The 25,902-nt window shown below is 42.5% G+C and overlaps 1 protein-coding gene and 1 long non-coding RNA gene across 2 annotated transcripts in view; both read left to right on the plus strand.

The window, feature by feature from the left end:
• The first annotated feature begins 18,147 nt into the window (after positions 1-18,147).
• Positions 18,148-25,902, plus strand: part of RCAN1 (regulator of calcineurin 1) — a 76,688-nt gene continuing 68,933 nt past the window's right edge. The window contains exon 1 of the mRNA XM_048867461.2: positions 18,148-18,450. Coding sequence (XP_048723418.2) covers positions 18,220-18,450 — 231 coding nt within the window. The 5' untranslated portion in view covers positions 18,148-18,219. The remainder of the gene's footprint in view (positions 18,451-25,902) is intronic.
• On the plus strand, positions 18,776-22,300 carry LOC125644084 (uncharacterized). The gene is made up of 2 exons (XR_007358901.2): positions 18,776-19,247; positions 21,527-22,300. It is a non-coding gene; the product is annotated as an uncharacterized LOC125644084 (long non-coding RNA).

Genomic DNA, 25,902 nt, shown 5'->3' on the forward strand with positions numbered 1-25,902 from the left:
TTCACAAATAATGCAGGCTTCCCTAATTTATGCCGATGTAGTCTGTATATCATATTCCACTATAATGTATTCTTTCTTACATTCATCTATGATAAATGATCTAATAAGTATACGGAGGGAAGGGGCATGGCTTCCTTATTAAGGTTGAAATCAGGGTTTCACTACAAGCCTTAATTTAGCACTCACATCTCTCTAATGTTTTCCCTTTTCTCCTCCTCTATGCCCACAAACTCACACATGCATAGATCTTAAAACACACAGTACAGATTATTAGACACATTATTTTTCAATTAAAGTTTTTTGCAATGTTTGTTATAGTTTCATAGATTCATAGATACTAAGGTCAGACGGGACCAATATAATCATCTAGTCCGACCTCCTGCGCAACGCAGGCCGCAGAATCTCACCCACCCACTCCTGCGAAAAACCTCACCTATGCCTGAGCTATTGAAGTCCTCAAGTCATGGTTTAAAGACTTCAAGGAGCAGAGAATCCTCCAGCAAGTGACCTGTGCCCCATGCTACAGAGGAAGGCGAAAAACCTCTGTAAAAATATGTAAAAATATGGCAATCAGCTAAACCCTGAGCATATGGGCAAGATTCACCAGCCAGATACTACAGAGAATTCTTTCCTGGGTAACTCAGATCCCACCCCATCTAACATCCCATCACAGGCCATTAGGCCTATTTACCATGAATATTTAAAGATCAATTAATTACCAATTAATTAAGTTATTGACTGGCTCACTGTAAGTGGCATGCTGTGTGCCACAGGCTAGCGGGTGCCTGAGGGGATCAGGCACCCAGCCTTTCTGTGACTGGCTCCGTTAAGAAAAATGAGCCAACCCAGATCCACCTGTGAGTAGTTAATTACCTAGGTGGCTGGGTGCCAGTTAATTAGTTAAGGAACGCCTAGGCCTAATAAAGGCGTATGAAGGTTCAGTCAGAAAGCCAGAATAGAGGAGACTCCTAAGGAGGAAGACCCCTCATGGGAGCTAGTTAGGAAGCTACTCCCAGCAGTGCCTCCCTAGAAAGTATAGGCTCTCAGACAGAGGAACAAGCCTAGGGAGAAAATGTTCCCACGTAAGGGACTGGTGCTACCCAAGAGAATGAAGTGAGTTTGGGACCTCCTAGGGAACTAGTAGAGACTTGCTTGGCAAAGAACAATGAACTGTCAGGAGAAAAATAGCATTTAGCTGAATGCCCAGCAGAGGTACAAGCTCCAGGCAGGGAATTCAACCATGGATAGAGGAGCAAGACTTAAGACCTATTAACCCAGAGGAGAGAGTTTTTAGTAGAGTAGTTGACTGAAGTTTTTATTTATGTTTTTATTATAGAAATGAGACCCTCTGAAGAGGGTGCACTGTAAATACTAACAAGGCCTGCTTGGACTTGCTTATATTCGGAGTGAGGAGAAACTGAGGCAAGGGCTCACCTGTGGTATCCTGCCTGACCACAGGGAGCATGCTGGGGTAATCTCTATGCCTACACTGTGTGTAAGGATTTTAGATCAGTCCTCTATTCTTTCCTACCCCATAGATCCTAGATGCTTCCATTCTCTCCCTGATCCCGCATTTATCTTTCCCACACTCCCTACCAGTTCTGCTTTCCTTTTCTCTATTTCACTTTCCCTCTGGCTTCCCATCTCTCTTCCTTCTTCCCCTTTTCCAGCCTCTTTCTGTCTTCTACTTGGCTCTAGCATCTTTTTTGTCTCATCCCCCACAAACTCGTTCCCTATGTCTCATGCTTTTCCTGTCCCATGGGTCCTCTAATCTCTTGACCTCCTAATCATGGTCCTGAGTGCCTTTTTCTTTCCTCCTTGGAACCCTTATTTATATTTCACTGTCTCCTCAGCCTTTTTCTCTGCTGGTCCTTTCCCCATCTTCTCCTTTCCTGTCACTGAAGGGCTTTTTCAGTAGCTATTGTTATGTCTTGCTTTTTTTTTTTTTTTTTACCCTTCCCAACTCCATGACTCATTACTTACATATACCTCTAAATGCAAGCAAACAACTGAAGCAGAAAGCATGGGAGCTGGGAGGCAGCTATGAGTCAACCAATCAGCCCAGTAGAGGGCCCCCAAGTTCCTTGGCGTCAGATTTGGAGATGGATCTGATTTTAATAGACCAAATCAATGAAATCTGGCATTTTACATCGAGCATAGAATGACAAACTGTGTTTACTGAAAGACTTAGCCCTATATCTTAATGGCTTGAAGATTACTCTGCTCCCACTGCAGACTCATTTTTTGTATTGCTATGTAACCTTCACACATTTCATGCTCTGTCTGTCACTAAAACTTGCCCCTACAACCCTAAAGAAGGGTTTTTCTAATAGATATTGCCCTTATGATTCAGCCATCTTGGCCTTAGAAAAGATTATTGCATCCTTATGTTCATTTTGAAAATAAATTAATACAGCAGTTAATACATAGCCAAAAGTATGGGCAGAAATCCTAATGAAAGACCTAACGAGAGATACTTTCAAGATCCCTTTACAATGTGTTGTAGAATGCATATTATATCCCTACAGGGACCTGTCAGACCACACCAATTTGCTCTTGGAGTGAGATACAATATTTAATCTCAAAACCCTATTCAGATTTCTGTTGCTCATGGTTCAGGAGGGAAGGCTTTGCGATAAGGGATACAAAATGGGAAGTCAGGAAGCCCAGACCCTACTCTTTCTCTGCAGGATAATAGTAACTTCCATAAAAGAATTACTCATATTCTTTGCGGGTAAAAATAGGACCCCAGAATTTTATTGTCAGCTCTGCCATGGACTTCCTTTGTGATCTTGGAAAATTCACTTACGCTGTCTATGCCTCAGTTTCTTCAACTGCAAAAGGAAGATGACATTCATATTTGTGAAGGTAAATTAATTAATTATAAAGCACTGAAGATTCTTGTATGGAAAGCACTCCAACTGCTAAGTTTTGCCATTCTGTCTAGATTACACCTCAGATTTTTTCCTTTAACCAGTTTATGGTTTACAGTGAATAAACTGGAAGAGCCTGGAATTAGGAATAAAAATGGAGAGCCTGGAATTTATATTACATTATATGACCAAACTGAAGCTCTGCTGTGAAGGATATTATAGTGTTGTCAATAAAAATGATGGTTCTGTGGCCTAAGCATCATGGAAATAACTAAAACCACTGTTCAAATGCTGCAGCATTAATTTAACCCTACATTTGATCAAAGTATTGAATAACTGCATTCATTTGACTAGCGAAAAGTCATGGGGGAGGTGATCTTTTGTGTGATATCTGAAAAAACAATATCTGTTCTGTGCTGACGCTCCCCCATCGACTCCGCCTGAGCCTCTTGCTCCGATGGAGTACTGGAGTCGACGGGAGAGCGCTCGGCGGTCGATTTATCGAGTCTAGACTAGACGCGATAAATTGACCCCCCCACACACACTGTATTGATCGCTGCCCCTCGATCCTGCGGGTAACGTAAACAAGCCCTTACTGACTTAGATTATAACTTTCCTTCCTCTCACTATTGTGTAGCAGCCTGCATGCTCCTTGTCCACCTGACTTCTGCTTTCTACTGCAGAGATGTCTACAATCACTGATGAAGCTATGTAGTCACAGGCCAAAACTTTCTAACCTAAATACAGCAAATTAAACACCTATTGGGTTCTGAGAGGTGCTGAGCATCTGCACTGAATTCACTGGGAGTTGTGGATGCCCAGTATCTCTGAAAATCAGGCACTATTTGGTTAGGTTCTTCAGTGTCGATTTAAGTGATTAACTTACTTAAAGATCTGTGTGAAAATGTTGACCTTAGTTTGTGAAACATTGTGGCCCATAGCACTGAGTTGTACCTAATCCCACAGGTAGGCCCACTGAAGTCAACACAAGTTAGTTATGTTGAATAGTACTCTATGACAGTGGTTCTCAACCAGGGGTACGGAGAGGTGTTATGGGGGTACAGCAACTCATCTAGATATTTGCCTAGTTTTACAACAGGCTACACAAAAAGCACTGGCAAAGTCAGTACAAACTAAAATTCCATATAGACAATGAGTTGTTTATGCTGCTCTATATACTATACACTGAATACAATACAATATTTACATTCTAATTGATTTATTTTATAATTATATGGTAAAAAGTAGAAACTAAGCAATTTTTCAGTAATAGCGTGCTGTGAAAGTTTTGTATTTTTATTAGGGCTGCTGATTAATCGCAATTAATTCACGTGATTAACTCAAATTAATTGTGATTAAAAAAATTAATCGCACTGTTAAACAAGAGAATACCAATTGCAATTTATTACCTATTTTGGATGTTTTTCTACATTTTCGTATAGTATTCTGTATTGTAATTGAAATTAAAGTGTATATTATTTTTATTACAATATTTGCACTGTAAAAGATAAACAAAAGAAATAGTATTTTTCAATTCACCTTGTACACGTACTGCAGTGCAATCTCTTCGTTGTGAAAGTGCAACTTACAAATGTAGGGTTGGGTTTTTTTTGGTTAAATAACTACACTCAAAAACAAAACAATGTAAAACTTCAGAGCCTACAAGTCCACTCAGTCCTACTTCTTGTTCAACAAGTTGCTAAGACAAACAAGTTTGTTCACATTTACAGGAAATAATGCTGACCTCTTCTTATTTACAATGTTACTAGAAAGTGAGAACAGGTATTTGCATGGCACTTTTGTAGCTGGCATTGCAAGGTATTTACATGCCAGAAATGCTAAACATTCGTATGCCCCTTCATGCTTCGGCCACCATTCCAGAGGACATGCTTCCATGCTGCTGACACTTTTTTAAAAAAAAGAATGCATTAATTAAATTTGTGACAGAACTCCTTTAGGGAGAATTGTATGTCTCCTGTTCTGTTTTACATGCATTTTGCCATATATTTCATGTTATAGCTGTCTCGGACAATGACCCAGCACATGTTCATTTTAAGAACACTTTCACTGCAGATTCAACAAAACACAAGGTACCAATGTGAGATTTCTAAAGATAGCTACAGCACTTGACCCAAGTTTTAAGAATCTGAAGTGCCTTCCAAAATCTGAGAGGGACGAGGTGTGGGGCATGCTTTCAGAAGTCTTAAAAAAGCAACACTCCAGTGTGGAAACTACAGAACCTGAACCACCAAAAAAGAAAATCAACCTTCTGCTGGTGGCATCTGACTCAGATAATGAAAATGAAATGTCAGTCCGCACTGCTTTGGATTGTTATGGATCAGAATCCGTCATCAGCATGGACGCATGTCCCCTGGACAGGTGGTTGAAGCATGAAGGGGTATATAAATCTTTAGCACATCTGGCATGTAAATATCTTGCAACGCTGTCTACAACAGTGCCATGAGAATGCCTGTTCTCACTTTCAGGTGACATTCTAAACCAGAAGTGAGCCTCATTATCTCCTGCAAATGTAAACAAACTTGTTTGAGCGATTTGCTGAACAAGGAATAGGACTGAGTGGACTTTCAGGCTCCAAAATTTTACATTGTTTTATTTTTGAATGCAGTTTTTTGTACATAATTCTACATTCATGATAAAGAGATTTCACTACAGTACTTGTATTAGTGAATTGAAAAATATTATTTTTTTACAGTGCAAACACTTGTAATCAAAAATAAATATAAAGTGAGCACTGTACACTTTGTATTCTATGTTGTAACTGAAATCAATATATTTGAAAATGTAGACAACATATCCCAAAAATATTTAAATACATGGTATTCAATTATTGTTTAACAGTGCGATTAATCGTGATTAATTTTTTTAATTGGTTGACAGTCCTAATTTTTACATATGATTTTGTAAGCAAATAGTTTTTTAAGTGAGGTGAAACTTGGGGGCATGCAAGACAAATCAGACTCCTGAAAGGGGTACAGTAATCTGGAAAGGTTGAGAGCCACTGCTCTACACCACAAGCATATCACAATCTAACCCTTTTGGATGAAAAGTGCTATATACACAAAGTATTATTACACATATATTTAATCTATGTCTCCCCTTCTCCCATCCATGTTACGGTGTTGCTGGTAGGGAAAAGAGTCCCATTAAATAGCTTTAGAGGACTCTAACTTTTACTTTACCACTGAGTATGTAAATTTAGATTTGCCACTCTTTTGTTGATTCTTTAAATACTTGACTAAAATTGCATGTGGTATTCTATCATCTTGTATTTCATAGTACTCAGTTCAGCCAAACAAAATTAAAACAGATACCTCATTTTTCTTAGAGGAGGTAACAAGGAAAAAAGGATGCCATCTGTGTTTAGTGTTCTCAGCTCCCCAGCATTAAGCTGATTAGGGGCAATCAGTTCCCTTCACAGCTGCTTAGAGGCAGTCTGCTGTGGAAGAGCTAGCTATGTGCAATAACAGAAGAAACATTTGTGTAAACAGAGGTTGGAGGTAGACTGATGCTAACAGGAAGAAAAAGCAGAGTGTTGGGTAATTTATTTGAGACAACCAGGTTTTGTATCCTTTATTTTTACTTTGGTTTTAATTTTCCTTGCTTATTGGTACAGCTTTAATAAAGCAGTATTGTGTCCTAGGTGCATGCAGATAGATCTTGTACATGGAAATCCTTTCCGCATTACTTCAAAAAATTAAAATAGACAAACCCCAACAAAAGATAGTATAAGGGACCTCTAACAAGCTGGTGGTTGTCAAGGATGGGATGGAAATCTAGATCTCAAGTTCCCTCCATCTCAACTGACAAGGTGGAAAGAAATAGATGCATTTCCTTTTTAGATGCCAGAAGTCCCACCTACCTCTCACAAGCTCTCGATACCTCCTGCTCACCAACGAAACATATACAACAGAGTTTTGTTTTCAATACAAAATTCTGCAGCACATTGAAAAATTGGAAATAGAATACATTGAAAAACAGTCTAAAACCTCTACTGTTTAACGTAAAAGTAAACTAACAAAATCTCCACTAGAACTGTACTGTTTCTCTTGTCCCACATCATACTTAATAAAATAATGGTTTTGAATGTGCTGCAGGAATTCCAATGTAATGCAAAGCCTGAGTACTATAGTTGTAGCCATTCCTGCCTCATCTCACCTCCTCCACTATGCAAATAATGCCAGCCTCAATATTCCCTTCTGCCACCACATCCACATCCCTTCTGAAAACTCAGTTATCCTGTCTTGCACACAAGAAATGAGGGGAAGGATGGTACCAAACAAATCCTTCTCCTCCCTGGCTGTGTAGACCCTGGAGGTTCATGGCTTCACAACTTGCCCCCGCTCATCCCTTTCAGTGAAGAGTGTATTGTTCCTATTAATAGTAATTCGCATTAAAAATCCTCCACAAATAATAGCAACATTATTTAAACAAGCCTCATGATTTGTACATGAGCTCAATAGGACTATTCACATGCTTAAGGTTAAGCAAGTACCTTGTTCTGAGGTCCAGAAGGAGGTGGGAAGCAGGCCAGTGGGAAGTTTTTAGATGAAGATAAAAGGGGGAAAACAGAGATAATGTTATGGTAGGGCTCTACAGAAGACCCACGAGGTCAGGAGGAGGAGGAGGTAGATGAGGTATTTCCAGAACAAATAACAGAAATATTCAACACACGAGACATGGTAGTAATGGGGGAGCTTATGTATCCAGATGTCTGTTGGAAAAGTAGTATGGCAAAACACAATGTCCACTAAGTTCTTGCAATGTATGGGGGGACAACTTCTTGTTTCAGAAGGTAGAGGAAGGGGGATAGCCATTTTAGACTTTGTTCTAACTAACAGGAATTGGTTATGAATCTGAGGGTTGAAAGCAATTTGGGTGAAAGTGATCATGAAATAATTAGAGTTCATTATGATTCTAATGGAAGAAAGGAGTCGGAGCAGTAGAATAAGGACAATGGACTTCAAAAAACAAACTTCAACAAACTCAGAGAACTGTTAGGCAAGGTCTAAGGGAAAAGAGTTCAGGAGAGCTGGCAGTTTCTCGGAGGCAATGTTACAGGTACAAAAGCAAACTATCCCAATGCAAAGGAAAGAGAGGAAAAATAGCAAGAGGTCAATATGGTTCCATTAGGAGCTCTTGAATGATCTGAAAATCAAAAAGGAATCCTATGAAAAATGGAAACAGGGACAAATTGCAAAAGGTGAGTACAAAAGAATAGCACAAGCATGTGGGGACAATCAGCAAGGCTAAGGCACAAAATAAGTTACCTAGCAAGAGGCATAAAAAAGCAATAAGAAGAGGTTCTGTAAATACATTAGGAGAAGAGAAAGGTGAATAAAACTGCTGGTCGTCTACTTGGCAAAGGAGGAGAGGTAGTAATAGAAAACATCAAGAAGGCTGAGGTGTTTCATGCCAAGCTTGCTTTAGTCTTCACAAAAAAGGTAAATTGCAATCAGATACTTTGATTGTGTTAACAACAAAGATGAAGGAACACAGCCCAAAACAGGGAAAGAAAAGGTTAATGAATATTTAGATACGTTAGAAGTATGCAAGTCAGTGGGACCTGATGAAATTCATGTTAGGGTACATAAGGAATTAGATGATGTAATCTCAGAACTGTTAGTGATTATCTTTGAGAATTCATGGAAGACAGGTGAGGTCCATGAGGACTGGAGAAGGGCAAACATAGTACCTTGTATTTTAAAGGTCTTTTTAAAAAAAAGATCCCAGGGAACTCTAGACCAATATACCTTCTTTTGATACCTGGAAAGAGAACAAATTATTAAATGGTAAATTTGTAAGCACCTAAAGAATAAGGGGGTGATGAGGAATACCTAGCATGGCTCTGGCAAGAACAAATCATGCCAAAACAGCCTAATTTCCTTCTTTGACAGGGTTATTGGTCTAGTGGATGGGGGAAGCAGTAGATAAAAATATATCACTTGATTTTTTATTTTTTTTTAGTAAGGCTTTTAACACACTATCACTGAGCTTCTCATAAGAAAACTAAGGAACTGTAGTCTAGATTAAATGAATATAAAGTGCATGAAAAACTGGTTGAAAGGCTGTACTCAATGAGTAGCTATCAACAGTTTGTCAAACTGTAGGGTTGTATCTAGTGGGATCCCACAGGAGTCTGTTACTAGTCAATATTTTCATTAATGATTTGGATAATGGAATAGAGAGTATGCTTATAAAATTTGCACATGACACCAAGCTGGGAGGGATTGCAAACACTTTAGAGTATAGAATTAGAATTCAAAATGATGACAAATTAGAGAATTGGTCTGAAATCAATGCAAGCAAATGAAAGTATTACATTACAGAAAGAATCTGGGAGTAGTAGTGGATTACAATTTGAATGGGACTCAACATTGTCATGCAGTTGCAAAAAAGACTAATATAATTCTGGGGTATATTAACAGGAGTGCCATATGTAAGACATGGGATGTAACTGGCCCACTTTATTTAGCAACGTGACTGGTGAGGTCTCAGCTGGAGGGCTGTGTCTGGGTGCCACACTTTAGGAAAGATGTGGAAAAATTAGAGAGACTCCAGAGGAGAGCAACAAAAACGATAAAGTTTAGAAAACCTAATCTATCTTTGGGGGTTTTATTAAAGGACATTTTGGTTTTAAGAAAAGAAGACTGGGGATGGGAGACAGAATCTTTTATAACAGACTTCAAATATGTTAAGGGCTAAATAAAAAGGATGGTATGTTCTCCATGTCCATTGAGGGCAGGGCAAGAAGTAAAGGGTTCAATCTGCAGCAGGGGTTGGCAACCTTTCAGAAGTGGTGTGCCGAGTCTTCATTTATTCACTCTAATTTAAGGTTTTGCGGGCCAGTAATACATTTTAACTTTTTTAGAAGGTCTCTTTCTATAAGTCTATAATATATAACTAAACTATTGTTGTATGTAAAGTAAATAAGGTTTTTAAAATGTTTAAGAAACTTCATTTAAAATTAAATTAAAATGCAGAGCCCCCCGGGCCGGTGGCCAGGACCCGGGCAGTGTGCGTGCCACTGAAAATCAGGTCACGTGCCGCCTTTGGCACGCGTGCCATAGGTTGCCTACCCCTGATCTGCAGCAAGGGAGATCTTAGGTTAAATATAAGAATTTTTTTTCTAATTACAAGGCAGTTAGACTTTGGAATAGGTTTCCAAGGGAGGCTGTGGAATCCCTATCACTGTAGGTTTTCAAGAACATGTTGGACAAACACCTGTCAGGGATAGTCTAGGTTTACTTGGTCCTACCTTAGTGCAAGCAGCTAAACTAGATGACCTCTCAAAGTCCCTTCCAGCCCTACATTTCTATGATTCTATACATCTTTTCAGGATTAGGGCCTTACTAAGTAACTGTATGATCTTACTATTGCCACCTTTCTCTTTCCTCTCTCCTCCTGTCCTCTTTTTCTGTTTGAGTCTTGCCTCTTGTGTCACTCATGTTAAATTTAGAGCTTGATTTTTTTTTCAAAAGCACTGAGCAATCACAACTCCACTTGAAGTCAATCTGTAGAATGTAAACTATTTGGGGCAGGGAATATGCCATTACTTGTTTTGCAGTGTCTAGCACACTTCTGGGTTCTCAAAAAATTTAATCAATGTACAGTAGAATTTTGTACCTATTTTTAACTATGTAAATATTTCCCTCCTTATATTAGCTGGCACTTACAACCATACATGTTTGCCCTAACACCCTAACTAGATGTATTAGACTATTCTAATACTCTAATACTAAACTTGGAAACAACTGGAGCTTGATTTTTAAAAAGACAAGATACTTTCCCACCCAATAATGCTGGTGCTTTTTCTGACTCTCCCTTGTCACATTAGTCCTATTGACTTATATCAATAAAATTCTGGCTTACTCTAGTTCCTGTTTCTCATCTTACTGCTGCCTCAGTTTCTTGCAACAATTGCTTAAAACTTCTACTGCTCAGCATCCCCATCACTGTTCATTTATACCATTGTTTGTTTATGGTTACCTCCAAAGCTAAGATTTGTGTTCTAAATTTTAGCTTAGCTCTTACAAGCGATTATCCCTTGCAGAACTGGGTTCCTCTCTGTTCCTTTCAATTTAATTTGGCTTCTGATGGAATGCTCACACCTCAATCTCACCATTAGTGTAAAAAAAAATCATGCTTTTTAATTTAAAGTTGTTCTATAACATCAAGTATAAAATATTACAAAAAAAAAAATGACCAGATTGGAGAGATAGTAAGTTTCTAAATACTTGAATTACATGGATTAAATAGAAATAAGGTGCACATACAATGAGATGTATATTAAATATTAGTCTTATAATGAGTATATGGTAACTAAGAAATGAATTACTGAATATCATACATAAAATAAATTAAAAAGTTGAACAGATTACTTGTAATTCTCAATATAAATGTGTTAAAGTTGTTGAAAGTTAGCAAAAGTTCTACTTGGGTGAATGCTATTTGATGCGCTTATTGCTAAAATCATAGAAATAACTTTTAAAATCTTAATTTTAAAACTTCCATGATTCTGCTCATCTGACATTGATGTAGAATTCCTATGAAATCCATACAGCTGACTCTTGTTAGGTTTCATTTTTTTTCCAATTCAATTCAGTGGGACTTTATTGGCATGACAAGTTACACAAATGAAGCTGAACTGTAAGAAAAAGGCAGACCCTTTAGTTGTCTGTCAGAGACAGGTATGACACTCCCAGATAGACATTGTGTTTGGGATTCAATCCTCTAATTGTCATTAATGTCCAAACCAGTGGCAGGTTACTATGTAGCATGATGCCATCTATTTTTCCCCACAGGATCAGGCAGATGAGAACCCAACTTTAGCCTTTCTTTTAACAGCTTTTAACCTGATCTTTGCTATTATCGTCTTATTTTATTATGCCTTTTCAAAGGCGTTTACCAATTCAATTTATTTGCTCAATAACATGTTGTAAAGGTGTGCTATAAAGTCAAAGAGCAACCAGAGATCATCTGATTGATTGCTCCTGAAATCAGTGGCTTGTTTACTTCCACATCAACTTTGCCTTTCTCTTCCTAATTTAGAAATTAACTTGCCAGTAGCATATTTTGAAAGTCAGGAGGCGTACATGCTAACCTGGTACGTTCGTGTAATGCAGAGATATTGACATGTCACTACTAAATCTGGTATGGGATACAAAGCTGCCAGTGACATTGGTGGTTTCATGGTGCTGTTCACAATACAGACTAATACTGGAAGACATTCCATGCCCAGATCAGCTTCCAATCTAATTAAAGACAAGTTGCAAAAAGTGTGCATAACAAACAATAGGAGGGAATTCAGGATGAGGGTAACAGTAACACGATCAGTTACATTGGCTAGCAATACAACTTGATGGTTCTGAATCAGTTACTTAAACTTTGTATTTTAATTTCTCTTTTTGAAGACTCCTTAACCACTTGTGCTCCCTTAATGTGTTCTCCTTCTTCCCAGCCTTGAAAGAATCATAGAATATCAGGGTTGGAAGGGACTTCAGGAGGTATCTAGTCCAACCCCCTGCTCAAAGCAGGACCAATTCCCAACTAAATCATCCCAGCAAGGGCTTTGTCAAGCCTGACCTTAAAAACTTCTCAGGAAGGAGATTCCACCACCTCCCTAGGTAACGCATTCCAGTGTTTCACCACCCTCCTAAATAAAGGGACTCTGGGCTTGCTACCTATTACTCCATTGAATTTGTATATTTCTGCCTTGTCCCCCATGCAGATGACTTCCGCTATACCTAATATTACTAGTCCCTTTGAAAAAATATTTCAGCAATTCCCATATTTCTCTCAGATGACACAGTCCCTTCCAAAAGAAAAGCCACCCACTCCATGTGGAGCTGGGAGCATACCAAGTATCTAGAGTTGTTCCTGACTTGGGGGCAGGAATAGGTCCTTGTAAGTGCTAGGTGTAAGAGGGAAGAAAGTCTATTGATTATGGATTGTGTGCTGTATTGTCACTGCTGTCCACAGCTATGAAGGTGCTGGGCCCTGCTCATTACCTAACTTCCTCAAACAAGGTACCCCTCTTTTTCCATGCTTTGGCCACTCAATGGTAACTCTTCCAACGCCACGGAGATCTCACAAAAGCCTGGAAATGCTCACATCACTGAAGCACCTGCACTTATATAGGCACTGCTAGGAGGGGAGAGAGTTGGGCCCATATATAGAAAATTATTTTTCTGTGGGGGTACTACTGGCTTCCATTAGAGCTGCCTGTGCTTTAATCTGGCTCTGAACCCCAATGAGGCAGAATCAACCATGAGAAGTCAGATAGGGGGCTAAATCACTGTCACAGAAAGCTGACACCAGGGAGACAAATGGGAATTGGCATTAGATCTTTTGATATAACAAAAAAATGCAAACCCTCAACTCTTCTGTATTACACATGTGGCATATCTTTAGCTGAACAATAATCTGATGACTGAGGTATGAATTTGGTGTTTTGGTTGGATGACATTTGAATCCCATTCCTGAAGTAAATGAACTGATTAGTTGCAGAAAGAGGGTAGTGTGCTGGTTTACTCTAAGTTTAAAATCTTGATATTAAAATAGGGATAATGACAGACTCAATGCACATAGATAACATGTTATACATCACCATGTACCTGTGTACATTCACTGGGTCCCATGATCTGATTTCACAAAAAATTCACTGAATACACTTAATGAGAAGTAAGAAGCATAGGTATATTGGGTTTGATTGTTTTGCACATGTTGGCATAGCTTGTCAGTCTGCATTTGAGAGGCAAGAACTTTTTGTTTTGTCTTTTTTTAAATAAAACCAAATCTTACAAAAGATTTCCATTGCTTTTTTCATCAGCCACTAGGTGGTGGTGTTTGCTATTCATGCTGTACTTAAAACAGAAAAAAAATTTAAGTCACTTGTTACTGAATGTGATGGTATATCATTTTATGATAGAAAGTTTGCTTCTTGCCCTAAAGGAACCTGTACCATTGATCATCTTATTTTCTCTTTGACGTATCTTCTTCTAGAGATGCACAAAACCCCAGATCTGAACTTTGTTGCTCAGGGGTCTATCTCTATTTTCCCCTCTGTGTTTTATCAGATTCTCTCAGCCCACTCATATGTTGGTGTTCATTGCATATTTAACAATAAAGAGGAAGAATGGTCTTGTGATTAAAAGCATGGAACTGGGATTCAGGTGATTTGGGTTCAATTTTCAATTCTGCTGCAAACTTTCAATATGATGTAGGGGCAAGTCACTTAATCTCTGCCTCAGTGCCCTATTTGTAAAATAGGGATAATGCTTCCTTTTTGTCTTTTTTATTTAGACTGTAAGTTTCTGCCCCACAGACCTCTCTCTTACCATGTATTTGTACAGTGCCTACCACCAGGAGGCCCTGATCTCAGCTAGACGTAGGTAGTACTGTAATAGAAAAACAAAATAATATGGCTATTTTGTAGGAATCTGGAATTTTAGTTACGATTACCAAACAGTCTTCTCTATTGCACTCCTCATTGTTCTGAGTGCCCACTAGGTATCTTGTAATATAATACATAATAAGCAAGATGACAGGATTCATGCTCCAATTTTTACATGATAAATGTACAAATGTTAAGAATACATGATTTCAGTCTAAGTATTTTGAAGCTGAACTGCTCAATCACTCTTTACTGGTGAAAGGAATAAACATTCTTATTGAAGAAAATGCCCTGTTCACTTATATAAAAGGAAATTATTATTTGAATTAAATTATGATATTACAATTACAGAAGAGGCATTTTTAGATTTAAGAAATATGCTTGCCTTGCTAAATCTCAGATCAGATTCCATTGTTCTTTGCAGGTGAAATTGCCCCGTGCAGAGTTCTAGGACCTAAGTGGTGCATAGATTGATTTTTTTTTTTTTTTTTTGGTACAAGTTGTCTGCACTGAGATGAATTTCACAATTTGTGTCAAGAACTAACTCTGACTTGACTGGTTGAGCAGCTATGCAGGCTTACTGGAAAAGTGAGAGAGAAAAAATGGAGTTAGCTGTCTAGAGATTGGAGCAATTTTGCACTTGAAAGCAAATCATATCAACGCTGGCTTTTTAAAAATACTGATAATAAATACTGCTTGCTGGAGTCTGTGAATACTGGTGGAAACATGTGTCCAGACTGGATGAAAGTACAGAACATGACGACGTGGATACTAGTGAAAATATGATGTATTTGGAATGTGAGTTATCTCCAAGAGGAAGATGATAAAAACTGAGGTTTTTTCCTGCCTAGAAGACTGAGTATGAATAGATTTACCTTTTTAAATGGCAAGAAATTACTCTGTTTTCACTACAATCTTCTTCACCTTCTTGCAATAGGATGAAGTTGGAATTAATTTAAAACCAGTAACTTATCAATTTCAAACACAGTACTATGTTCCACTGTGAAGTCTATTGACATGTAGATCAATTTGAAAAAAGACCAACAGTACTGCCTCAGGATGCAGTAGCTAAGTCAAATAGTGGGGCTATTGTCTTTGCCATAAACCTTACACAATGCTGATCATTAGTGGCATGTGAATGCTATAGCAGTTTTTCAGAAGTTCATTACTTTGGCATATACATTTGCTCCATGCTGCATTTTGGAAGACAAGATTTGCCTACCATAGCAGCAACATATTTTAAACTACGGTTTCGCTGTTTGCCATACCATGATTAAGAAATGGATTTTTTTTTAAAGAACTGCGCCACAATAGTCTAAATTAATTTAGCCTGGTTATGACACCTGGTAGTATATTTTTACATATGTACTTAAAGACTTTAATGTACATTAACAAAAAAGTATGTTTCTGTAGTCATGGCATAAGGCGAATGATCACAGAACTGAACTCCAGATGTCTGAACTGAAATAAAATATGAACGTAGTTTGGGAACAGGTGATGTATTGACTTGTGTGTGTATGTATCAATACCCTCTACACAATGGAATGTCAGATGCACTTTGGTGCCTTGAGCCATTGTCTAAGGACCAAATTGTCTCCTGGGAATTTTTGCCATTTAAACTTACAATGGAAACTCAGTACCTACTTTTAAGCCGACAAAGACTCACTATTCCCTACTGGAGCTAGTTATGAAGGAAGTTGAGGAATTTTGTCAAAAAAAGAGTCCTTTCTCATCAAATTCATTATAGGAAAGTAGATAGGTTAGTTAATGGCCAGGTATTCAGTATTAGAGAGCTCCCTGAAGTGAGAGACCAGTCTAATGTCCTTGGACTGTTAAACTGTTCTTCCACTTTTTTTTAGACCTTTCTCTCCTCTTACCTGTCATATGCACGTGTAGAAAATAAGGTGCATTTATTAACATACTACTTCTGTCTTGTACACAGTATTAAACTTGTTCTGGGATAAATTGCTCAGATTACGTAGTTGGACACCCATGCAAATTTTGTGAAGAGGTGTGCTTCTAAAACTCCTTGTCTTTGGCAGCTCCCCTGGAAATTGATCCTACTTAAATATCTGTAGAATCTATTTGTTTACTTAGGTTAAACACATTTCTCAACTAGCCAGCTAATCTGTGGGAGATGTTGATCACTACTGCTCCTCTGGCCTGTAGGAATGGACCTGAAAGTACCTGAAATCTCCTACCTATAAGGAACTGTTTTTCTCTTCAACACAGCTGTATGTGTGCACACGGAAAAGTGTGTTTATTTGGAGAGAAATATGTAACATATAGCTGAGATTTTTTTAAAAGTTATTTTGATAAAAAGATTTGAATTCCAAGCAGAGTCCAGATGAGGAGGGGGAGAGAAGAGAGCATAAATAGTGCTCTAGTTTGGCTCCATTTTAGGGACAGCGATGTTTACATGCTTGGGACTTTGTAAGGAAGGGAAAGGAAAGAAGTGAAGGAGATGCAAAGATACTGATGCAGATCCTCAACTATTACATTGCTTCACTTGGTATAGCTAAGGTTAGAAGTAAAGAACATAAGGCTGACTTTAAATCATATTTACACTCCCTCCTACAACAGCCATTTAAATCCGAAATATCATTAATATCAAGCAAATATCAAGCAAAGACAGTTTGTCTTAGAAATAAGGTACCACACATATAAGTTCATGAATAAGATTAGCTGCACAATTCCTCCAGCACAATAAGTTGCAACTGCCCACATAATGTTGTTACATAATGTTCTGCCTTGCAGAACAAAAAAAAAAAAAAAAAAAAAAAGATCTATACTTAATGTGGGTAAGAAGTCTTGTGTAGCTGATCATAAATCACCTGGCTTCTTTGTTTTTGCTGAACACTTGTCCTTTATTTGGTGTCTAATATCTGTTCCCCCCCTCCCTGCCCCCGTCTATCTATAAGTAGGATAAATGTTTTCTTCAATGACAAGAAAAGGTTGATATGCTGCAATACACATAAAAACAAAAGAGCTGCCATACTGCTTCAGACCATGGTCTAGCTGACCCACTCTGCTGTCTTTAGCAGTTGTGCACAGTAGAGCTCCCGTGGGAGTGTACAGAAAAGAGCCATTATGGCATGATCCACCCGTCTTCCATCCCCAGCTTCTTGTAGGGAGAGGTTTCAGGTAGTCCAGCCCATGTTTGGGGCAATCTTGGCTAACAGCCGTAGCTGGATCTATTTTCCATGAACTTATCCAGTTCTTCTTTTAAACTGGTCGTACTTTTGGCCATCAACCAGCACATGCATGGCAATGAGTTCCACAGGTTCCTTGTGCAGTGGGTGGAAAGTGGACACGTCCTCTCGTTTATACCAAACCTGCTGCCTAATTAATGACAGGGCGGAGCCCTGGTTCGTGTATGGCGGTGACCGCACCACAAAACTAAACCGTGCTGGGATGCCCGTTTCACAGCCGTTGTCTCCGTGAAGCCTCAGGAGGGGTGACCTGCTGGGGGTGAGCATGCCCCCCGCAAACGGGGCAATGTCTTTGCCGTTTTCCAGTAAGACACCCAGCTAGCGGACCGGTCCAGGGGGTGATATTTTCTACTTCTCCCTGGCCGGGGACAGCCACGATCCTCCCCCCGAGGGCTGCTGGCCCATGCTGCCGGCGCTACGCCCTGGGGAGCTTCCGCGCGCCGCGCAGCAGGAGGCGCCGGCTGCCCGCTGCTGGGCTGTGGGAGAAGTGGGGCCGCTGCCCTCACCCAAGATGGCGGCCGGGGCTCAGGCGGGCGGGCCGGTCACCTGTTGAGGTAGAGGCAGCGCGGCGCCTCATTGGCTCCGACTGCCCCAGTCCGCAGTGCCTGCGCGGCGGGGAAAGGGTTAACGCCGGGGCCGGGGGCGGAGGCGGCGCCGTCAACTGAGGAGGAGCCCGCAGCGCCGCCCGGCTGGGCCGGGACAGGGGCCCCGCAACCGCCCCATGGAGAGCGAGGGCGCCGGCTGCAGCCGCTTGCCCGGCGCGGCGGGTGGGAGGGGCCCGGCAGGCAGCGAGCGGGAGCCGCAACAGCCCGGGGAGGAGGCGCCGCCGGAGGCCGAGTCGGACTGGAGCTTCATCGACTGCGAGATGGAGGCGGTGGCGCTGCGGGACCTGCCCACCGCCACCATCGCCTGCAACCTGGACCCGCGCCTCTTCCAGGACACCCTGTGCCGGGTGAGCGCGGGTTGGGGCCCCGGGAACCTGCCGCGAGCCCCGCCGGTGCCATGGCGGCTCGGTCACTTTGTGGCCTCTCCCTTCCCTGCCGTCGGGGCGGCGGCGGCTGCCGGGGCTCGGAGCCGGGCGCTGCACGGGGGGGGGGGAGGGCGCGCTCCGGCTCGCTGGGCTGCCGGAGGAGAGCTCGCCGCCCGGCCGCGGGCAGAGCAGGGAGAGCCGGAGCAGAAGCTGGCCGTGCCCCGGGGGTGCCCGTCGCTCCCTGCCTGGCGGCCCCGCTCGTGCTCGGCCGCTGGCCGGGGAGGCCGCGCGGGGGGGCTGCGGCACAGCCGAGGGCTGCCTGAGCCGGCTGCTCTCGTGGGGCGTCGCTGGCGGGCCGCGGCTCGGGCGTGGGGCGGTTGGGCGGCCGTTGGGAAGGCCGTTGGTGAGGAGCCGGTCATGCGGTGGGGGCCGGGCGTCTGGGTGGAACGTAACGTCCGCAGGCAGCTGGGAGGTGGGGAGCCCTTGGAGGCCGGTCGGTGAAGCATTTGCAGCACTTGCCTGGATCCTGGCCCCCCCCGCCCGGTCCCCTTCCAAGCGCTGCTTGAGAGCAAAGGCCGGTGACCCCCCGCATTCCAGCGGCGCCTGCTGGGGGGTGACCCTGTCCCACAGACTTCCTGTTGCAGAGATCCCATGCCCTTCTGTTGCAACTCCCTTGCATTAAACCAGCGGCCACTGTTGGCTGTGCCCGGTGATAGGCTACATTTTAACCTACGTGACCTTAAGAGGAATAATTCTCGAACTTAAACAAATATATGCAGGTAATGATTTTGATTTTTTTGGATAGCTGCTCCTCTGAGTGAAGATAGCGTGTGCTTAGTTAGGTGTCTTCAGGTTTGTGGCGAGGGTCCCTAACCTGAGGATTTAGTTCTAAAGAAATAATCAGTTTTTAAAGAAATGATTGCAAGCAGACCTTGACATCTTAATATACTAAACTCAGAACCTGCCTATACTCAGGGCTTGTTTACACTTAAAATGCTGCAGCGGCGCTGTTGTAGCGCTTCAGTGAAGACGGGACTTGTGCAGATGGGAGGGCTTCTCCTGGTGGTCTGGGTACTCCACCTCCCCAAGAAGTGGTCGCTTTGTCCATGGGAGAAGCCCTCTGGTCAACATTGCACTGTCCACAGTGGGAGTTAGGTTGGTGTAACTCTGTTGCTTGGGGATGTGGATTTTCCATCCCCCTGAGCGACAGTTATACCACCATAAATTCCTAGCATAGACCGAGCCCTACATGCTTTACTTCGCTTGTTTGAGTAGTCTCTTTGAAGTTGATGGTACTACTCACACAAGTAAATTTAAGCAAGTGAGTGAGTACATGTTTGCAGGATCAGTGCCTTCTGTTGTAAAGAGATCTTTGCCTATGTTACTAGTAATCCTTGGATTATTAAAAATGTAGAAAAAGATGCAAATCGGTTGTTTCATTTTGCTTTTATGCTCTTATTACTTGTAATGGCTGCTTTTCAAACACTGCAAGGGATTGTTTAGTTTTTAAATCAACTGTTTTTGCTGGATTAAAAACTTGAGGAAATATTTGTACTGGCTTTTATCTTTTGCAAAAGCATGTTTTTATAATATTCAGATTTAGGGGCCAAATTTAAGTGTCTTTTTTTTTATTTTATTTTATTTTTTAAAGTACAGGTACTGGTTGTCATGGCAGTAGACCAGTAGTAAGTCTCTGAGCTTCCAGATAATTACAATTCATTAAAGATGAGAGTTTACATTTTTAAAAACTGGCAACAGTATTAACCGCTGATTTCAGTGTTTACGTTTAAGGTTGTATTCACTTTAAAAGACTGTGTAGTTACATGAAAAGTTAAAACTTTATTTATCACTTAAGGCCTAGTATCCTGTTAGTGTGTCAGTGCCACTGATAAGTTATGCATGTGTCAGAGGATAAATAGACTTCTTAGTGTACATACTATTTTCAAGACTTAGTTTTCCTAAGTGCTGTAGGCATGGTGCCACCCTGTATTATAAGTGTTATGTAGATGAAGATGAGATTTAAATATGAGAATGAAGAATAGGTTTCAGTTTTGCCAATACTGGGACCAATAGCCATTAAAAACATCTGGAATTTTCAATCTTAGTTAATGTAGTAATAGAGATAAGGAAGATAAAACTTCTTTTCTATTGAAAAAGTACAATTTTTATAGTGCAAAATGTCAGATTGTGAGGCAGCATTGAATTTAAGAAATACATTTTAATGTAGGTTTCAGAGTAGCAGCCGTGTTAGTCTGTATTCGCAAAAAGAAAAGGAGGACTTGTGGCACCTTAGAGACTAACCAATTTATTTGAGCATAAGCTTTTGTGAGCTACAGCTCACTTCATCGGATGGATAAAGTGGAAGATACAGTGAGGAGATTTATATACACACAGACCATGAAAAAATGGGTGTTTATCATACACATTGTAAGGAGAGTGATCACTTAAGATGAGCTATTACCAGCAGAAGAGTGGGGTGGGGGGAGAGAAAACCTTTTGAAGTGATAATCAAGGTGGGCCATTTCCAGCACATTTCCAGGAGTTAACAAGAATGTCTGAGGAACAGTGAGGGGAATTTTAATGTAGCATGTCAACCAAATGATGCTTTATAAAATAGTATGAATGTTACACAATACCCCTGAAGAAAGGAATGAAGAACTTCCACTCCCTTTTAGGCGATGTCTACACTACAAACTTATGTTGACTCAAGTTACATTAGCATGTAGCCACTATCTCTAAGAGATAGTTTGACTCCTTGTGGCAGCGGTGTGTGTACTCGCAGTAAAGCTTGTATCAGTGCACTGTGTGATGCACCAGAGGTAGGTATCCCACTGTGCAACTTGCCACCATCCAGTACACTGTCTTTTGAGAAGTTCTGACACTGTGTGAGGGGCCCAGAATGAGTCAGGCAGGGGTGTCTGGGACCATGGGGTCAACTTCCTTTTTGCAACTGTCTCCATTCCATGGTGTTATCTGTATCCCATAATTTTCATGCTCTTTTTTTTTTTTTCAAAATCCCACAAACCTGCGTGACCCTCCTCGCTGTCTGACATCATAGAGCCTGCACAGCTCTGCACTATTATGAGCGTTACAAACACAGAGTGCATAATCCTGGAGTATTTGGAGAGCTACAAAAAGAACCAAATGAGTGGGGAACTTGGCTGTTTCTTGGGGGATGAATTGCTCACATCTTTAAGAATACAGAACTCTTCAGAAAGCTGCACCCAGGGACTTTCTTTCTCAATTGGTGGATTAATAGTAATTTTGGGCAATCCAGCCTACCCATTGCTCATGAAGCTGTACACCAGCTACCTGGACAGCACCAAGGAATGATTCAATTGTGACGAAGTGTGGCATTTTCTTAAGATTTTGAACGAATACTGCGTGCCTCAGTTTCCCCTATGTGTTGCATGATTAACTATGTGGTGAAATGGTGTTTGATCTTTGCAGAGACTCCTAGAGGAACAGGTGTGATTGTCTAGCTGCCTGGGCCCAGACAATGGCTAGACATTCAGTAACTTAGAAACTGATGGCGGGGGGGGGCACATCCTCTGCAAGAAGCCAGACTGCTGCGTCAAATTGAAGAACAAAGAGGTGGAGGCCAGGTGACCAATTTTTCCTGGGAAACACAACAAAGGACAGAGGGGCAAATGGGCATGACTGAGTGTGGGCTGCTGGAAACAGGACAGTCTCCTTCTTGTGGGTTTTCGAGAGGGAACCCAAGCTCGGGGCCCAACCAAGATGGACTTCGCTGGGACTCCCTGCTTTCTGTGCTAATGAAGAACTTTCTTACCCTGTGTTCCAGACAACTAATAAACCCCTCTCTGTTACAGTTCTGTCTGAGAGTGTCTGCTGATTGTAGAAGTTGGGCGTGCATGCACCCTTTGAGGGCGTAAGGCTTCCCCAGGTGTCCCGTTCAGACGAACCTACTGTGGGGAGCTCATGGCGTGGAATGGGGGTGCTGAAAACTCCGCGGTCAGTCTGAGGAGGTTTTCCCTAGTGAGTGTGTGACCTGAGGGAGTGCCACACTGACAAGGGTCCTGCCTAAGACTAATTCAAAGCTGTTCTAGAGCACTGAATCTGTGTGCCCATGACATCAGCTATTGGCTCAGCAGGTGCAGAATGACTGTTGAATGTGCTTTTGGTCATTTGAATGGATGTTGGCATAGTTTACTCACAAAATTGGACCTCAGTGAGAAAAATACCTCAATGGTCTCAGCTGCCTGATATGTCCTGCATAATATCTGTGAAGCAAAGGGGGAAAAGTCTCTGCTGGGATAGAGGGCAGAGGTGGAGCGGCTGTCTGCTCAATTTGAGTAGTCAGATACAACGGCTATTAAAAGAGCTTATTGTGGAACTGTATGGCTTGGAGGCTTTGAAATACTGTTTTAACTCTGAGCCTGAATAGAGTGCTCTACCTGGCCCTGCTCTTTTGTGGCCTGGTGGGAATTGTGTGGTGATTACTGTATATGGGGAATATAACCTTTTCAATGCATGTATTAATTTTGTTTGTGAATGATCCTATGGGTGTGACACTGTGCAGTAACAGGTAGTTGGTTGCTTTCAGAACTGCTGAGCACTCAGCTGCATATGTTCTGAACTAATAAAAATGGGATTGTTGAACCTGCAGGTCTACCAGAGTCTGCAGCATGTGTGTTTTGCTGCCCAAGTAGCCCCATTATATCCTGGTGCATTTGCCTCTCCTTTTACTGCTGGGACTCTTGGGCCTTTATATTCTTCACTCTCTCCTTCTCCAGGCTGTCCGCAATGTCCATCCTCCAGGCCTTGTGCTCATGGTCCCATGCAGCACTAGCTTGCAGGATCTCATTGAACAGATCATCCTAAGTCGTTGTCTTTCTCCTCCTTATCTGGCTCAGGCATTCTGTGGGTGTGGAGAGGAAGACCCTGAAGGCTGTAATGGCAGCACCTCCAGATAAAACATAGAGGTACCGTTGTCAGCATAATTTCTACAGAAAGCATAACTTAAGATGCTGAGCTCACTCCCCTTGCTACCCAAAAATTTTAAGCACTACCCTTTCACTCTTCTCACTTCTGCTTGTGCACCGCACCAGTCACAGCACCAGCCATGGTGAATATGACCCTCTGTGGCTTGGGGAAAGGAGGAGGGAATTGCTTGGTTGCAATTGATTTTTAGTAGAAGAGGGCACTGGCACTGAATACTGGCCTTATTTTCCACAGGCGGTGGTGATTTTAGCTGATATCTCATTCCTCAGGGTAACAATGGCAGAGAGAGCACAGCTGCGGCTGATATCCTGACGGTACCTGGTTCCATGTGGTGCACAGCCTGTGTATTGCAATCATGCAATACTGAAGTTATTGTTGAAGTTATTGTTGAGTGATGTGGGAAAGTGTCCTACCTTGGAGGAAGAAATAAGGCAGCCCTCCATAGAAATCTTTGGCAGAGGGTTGCAGAGTACTTCCATGGAAGTTTCATCAAGGTCTCTCAGGAGGATTCAACGGACATTCCTGTATGCATAAACTACTACTCATGCCGTTCTCCACACCCTTCCTGCCACCTAACTCTAGAGGAGAATGAAAAGCAGATAACTCTACCTTTCTTGGTTATACCACTAGCTCTTGTAGCGTGGCTAAATTAAGGAAAAGCCAAAAGATGTGTTTTGCGACTCTGGGAATGCCATTCCTGTAGTGAAAGTTTATCTGCACACTTACCTGAGGTTTCTTCCCCTGCATCGGGCTCACCCATGCTAGACTGGCTGGACTTCATTGGAATCAAAAACATGTCCTGGTTCACTGTGTAGCTGGATCTGCCCAGTCGCCTGTCCCATATCCTCCACTACCTCCTCACTGTTGAGAGCAGGGGCCTGTGACTCCCCTGTGCTGTGCATGTGGTGTCTCCGCCACATATGGCATGCAGCTCTTTGTAAAAGTGAGAGATCTGCATTTTAGCACCTGGTCGATTGTTGGCCTTCTGGCATTCCTGCCTCAGCTTCTTGGCTTTCATGTGGCACTGCAGCTAGTCTATGTTGTACCCCTTCTCCTGCATTACCTGAGCAATCTTCTTGTACATGTCGACGTTTCTTTGGGTGGCTTGGACCTGTGCCTGCACAGCCTCTCTTCCCCAGGGCCCATGAGATCCAATATCTCCTGTCTATTTTAAGCAGGCGCACATCTGGAGTGCATAACTGGCATGGTCACCTGGGCAGTTGCATTCAACAATGTAGCGGTGCTAGGTGTCTTCACTAAGCCAGGCAATCAGGAAAAGGAATTTAAAAAATTTACAGGGCTTTAATGAACTTCCAGTCTCCATCAGTGCTGGTGCTAGCCCACTGGAGGCCCGAAGCAGGAATATTTTTGGGGCAGTGTGGGGCAATTATGCCTGGGCTTTTACCTTGGCATAGTTCTCCACGGAGCCTGGCTCCTCCTCCTCCTGTTCCCAGCCCATCCTGGGGTGATTGCCTGGCTTTTTTGTCAGTTTCACAGCTCCAGCATGGAGTGTCTGCATGGACACTGTGTTGCCCTAACTACACTGACATAAGCCCTAAGCCTCTCATGGAGGTAGAGTTATGTTGGTGTAGTAGGGTACTTACATCGGCGGGAGCAAGGCTGGAGTATGTACACTGACCTAATTAGGTTGATGTACATTGCCTGTTATCCCTAATAACTTGCTGTGATCCCAGTAAATGTACAGAGGCACAGGCATAGACTCCGTGGGTGCTTAGCACCCACTGGGGGCGATCAGCTGTTGGCAACTGCCAATCAGCTATTTAGCATGTGCAACAGCCCTCATCAGCTCTTTGGCTGGCTGCGGCCAGTCAGCTGTTTAGCGGCGAAGTCCTCACCTATCAGCTCTTTCCCCTGCAGCTGCTGAAGCTCCCAGCAGGCTTCCACCCCACTGCAGGCAGGTGTGAGTCCTTTTAATTTTCAGGGCAAAGGGAGCTGGGCTAGGGAAACAAGCAGCCAGGACACGGCAGCTTCTGTGCTAGCTGCGGAGGGGTGGGGGAGACAGCATGGGCAGCTTCTTGGCAGGGGTTTTGGGGGAGACAGACAGGCAGCTTCTCGGCTGGCCACAGGGGACTGCTGGGGGCTGGTTGGGGGTGGGATTTCTCGAGGACCGAGACAGCCATTCTCAGCCCACTTTGGTGTCTCCCCCAGGACCTGTGCCCTGCTCTAGCCAGGAGAAACCAGCTGCAGACCCACTTAGTGCTGGGCAGGGGGACAAACCAAAGGACATGGCTCCTTTAAGAAAAGTTTACCCTTGTGTCTGATGGGTGAACTTGGGCTGGGGCCAGCAGCTCGTCCCCTCCCCATGCTCTGTCCAGTCAGTCGGGTGCGCGCGGCCAAAGGTGAGAGGGGCTTCACTGCAGCCCCAGTCGCAAATGAGCAGCCTCCTCCAGCCCGGACCCTGCCTGTGCCCGGACCCCTCCCTCACGGGCTCTGGGAGCTCCCAACCCC

Source organism: Caretta caretta, chromosome 1 (genome assembly GCF_965140235.1).
Source record: "Caretta caretta isolate rCarCar2 chromosome 1, rCarCar1.hap1, whole genome shotgun sequence".
Classification (NCBI taxonomy): domain Eukaryota; kingdom Metazoa; phylum Chordata; order Testudines; family Cheloniidae; genus Caretta; species Caretta caretta.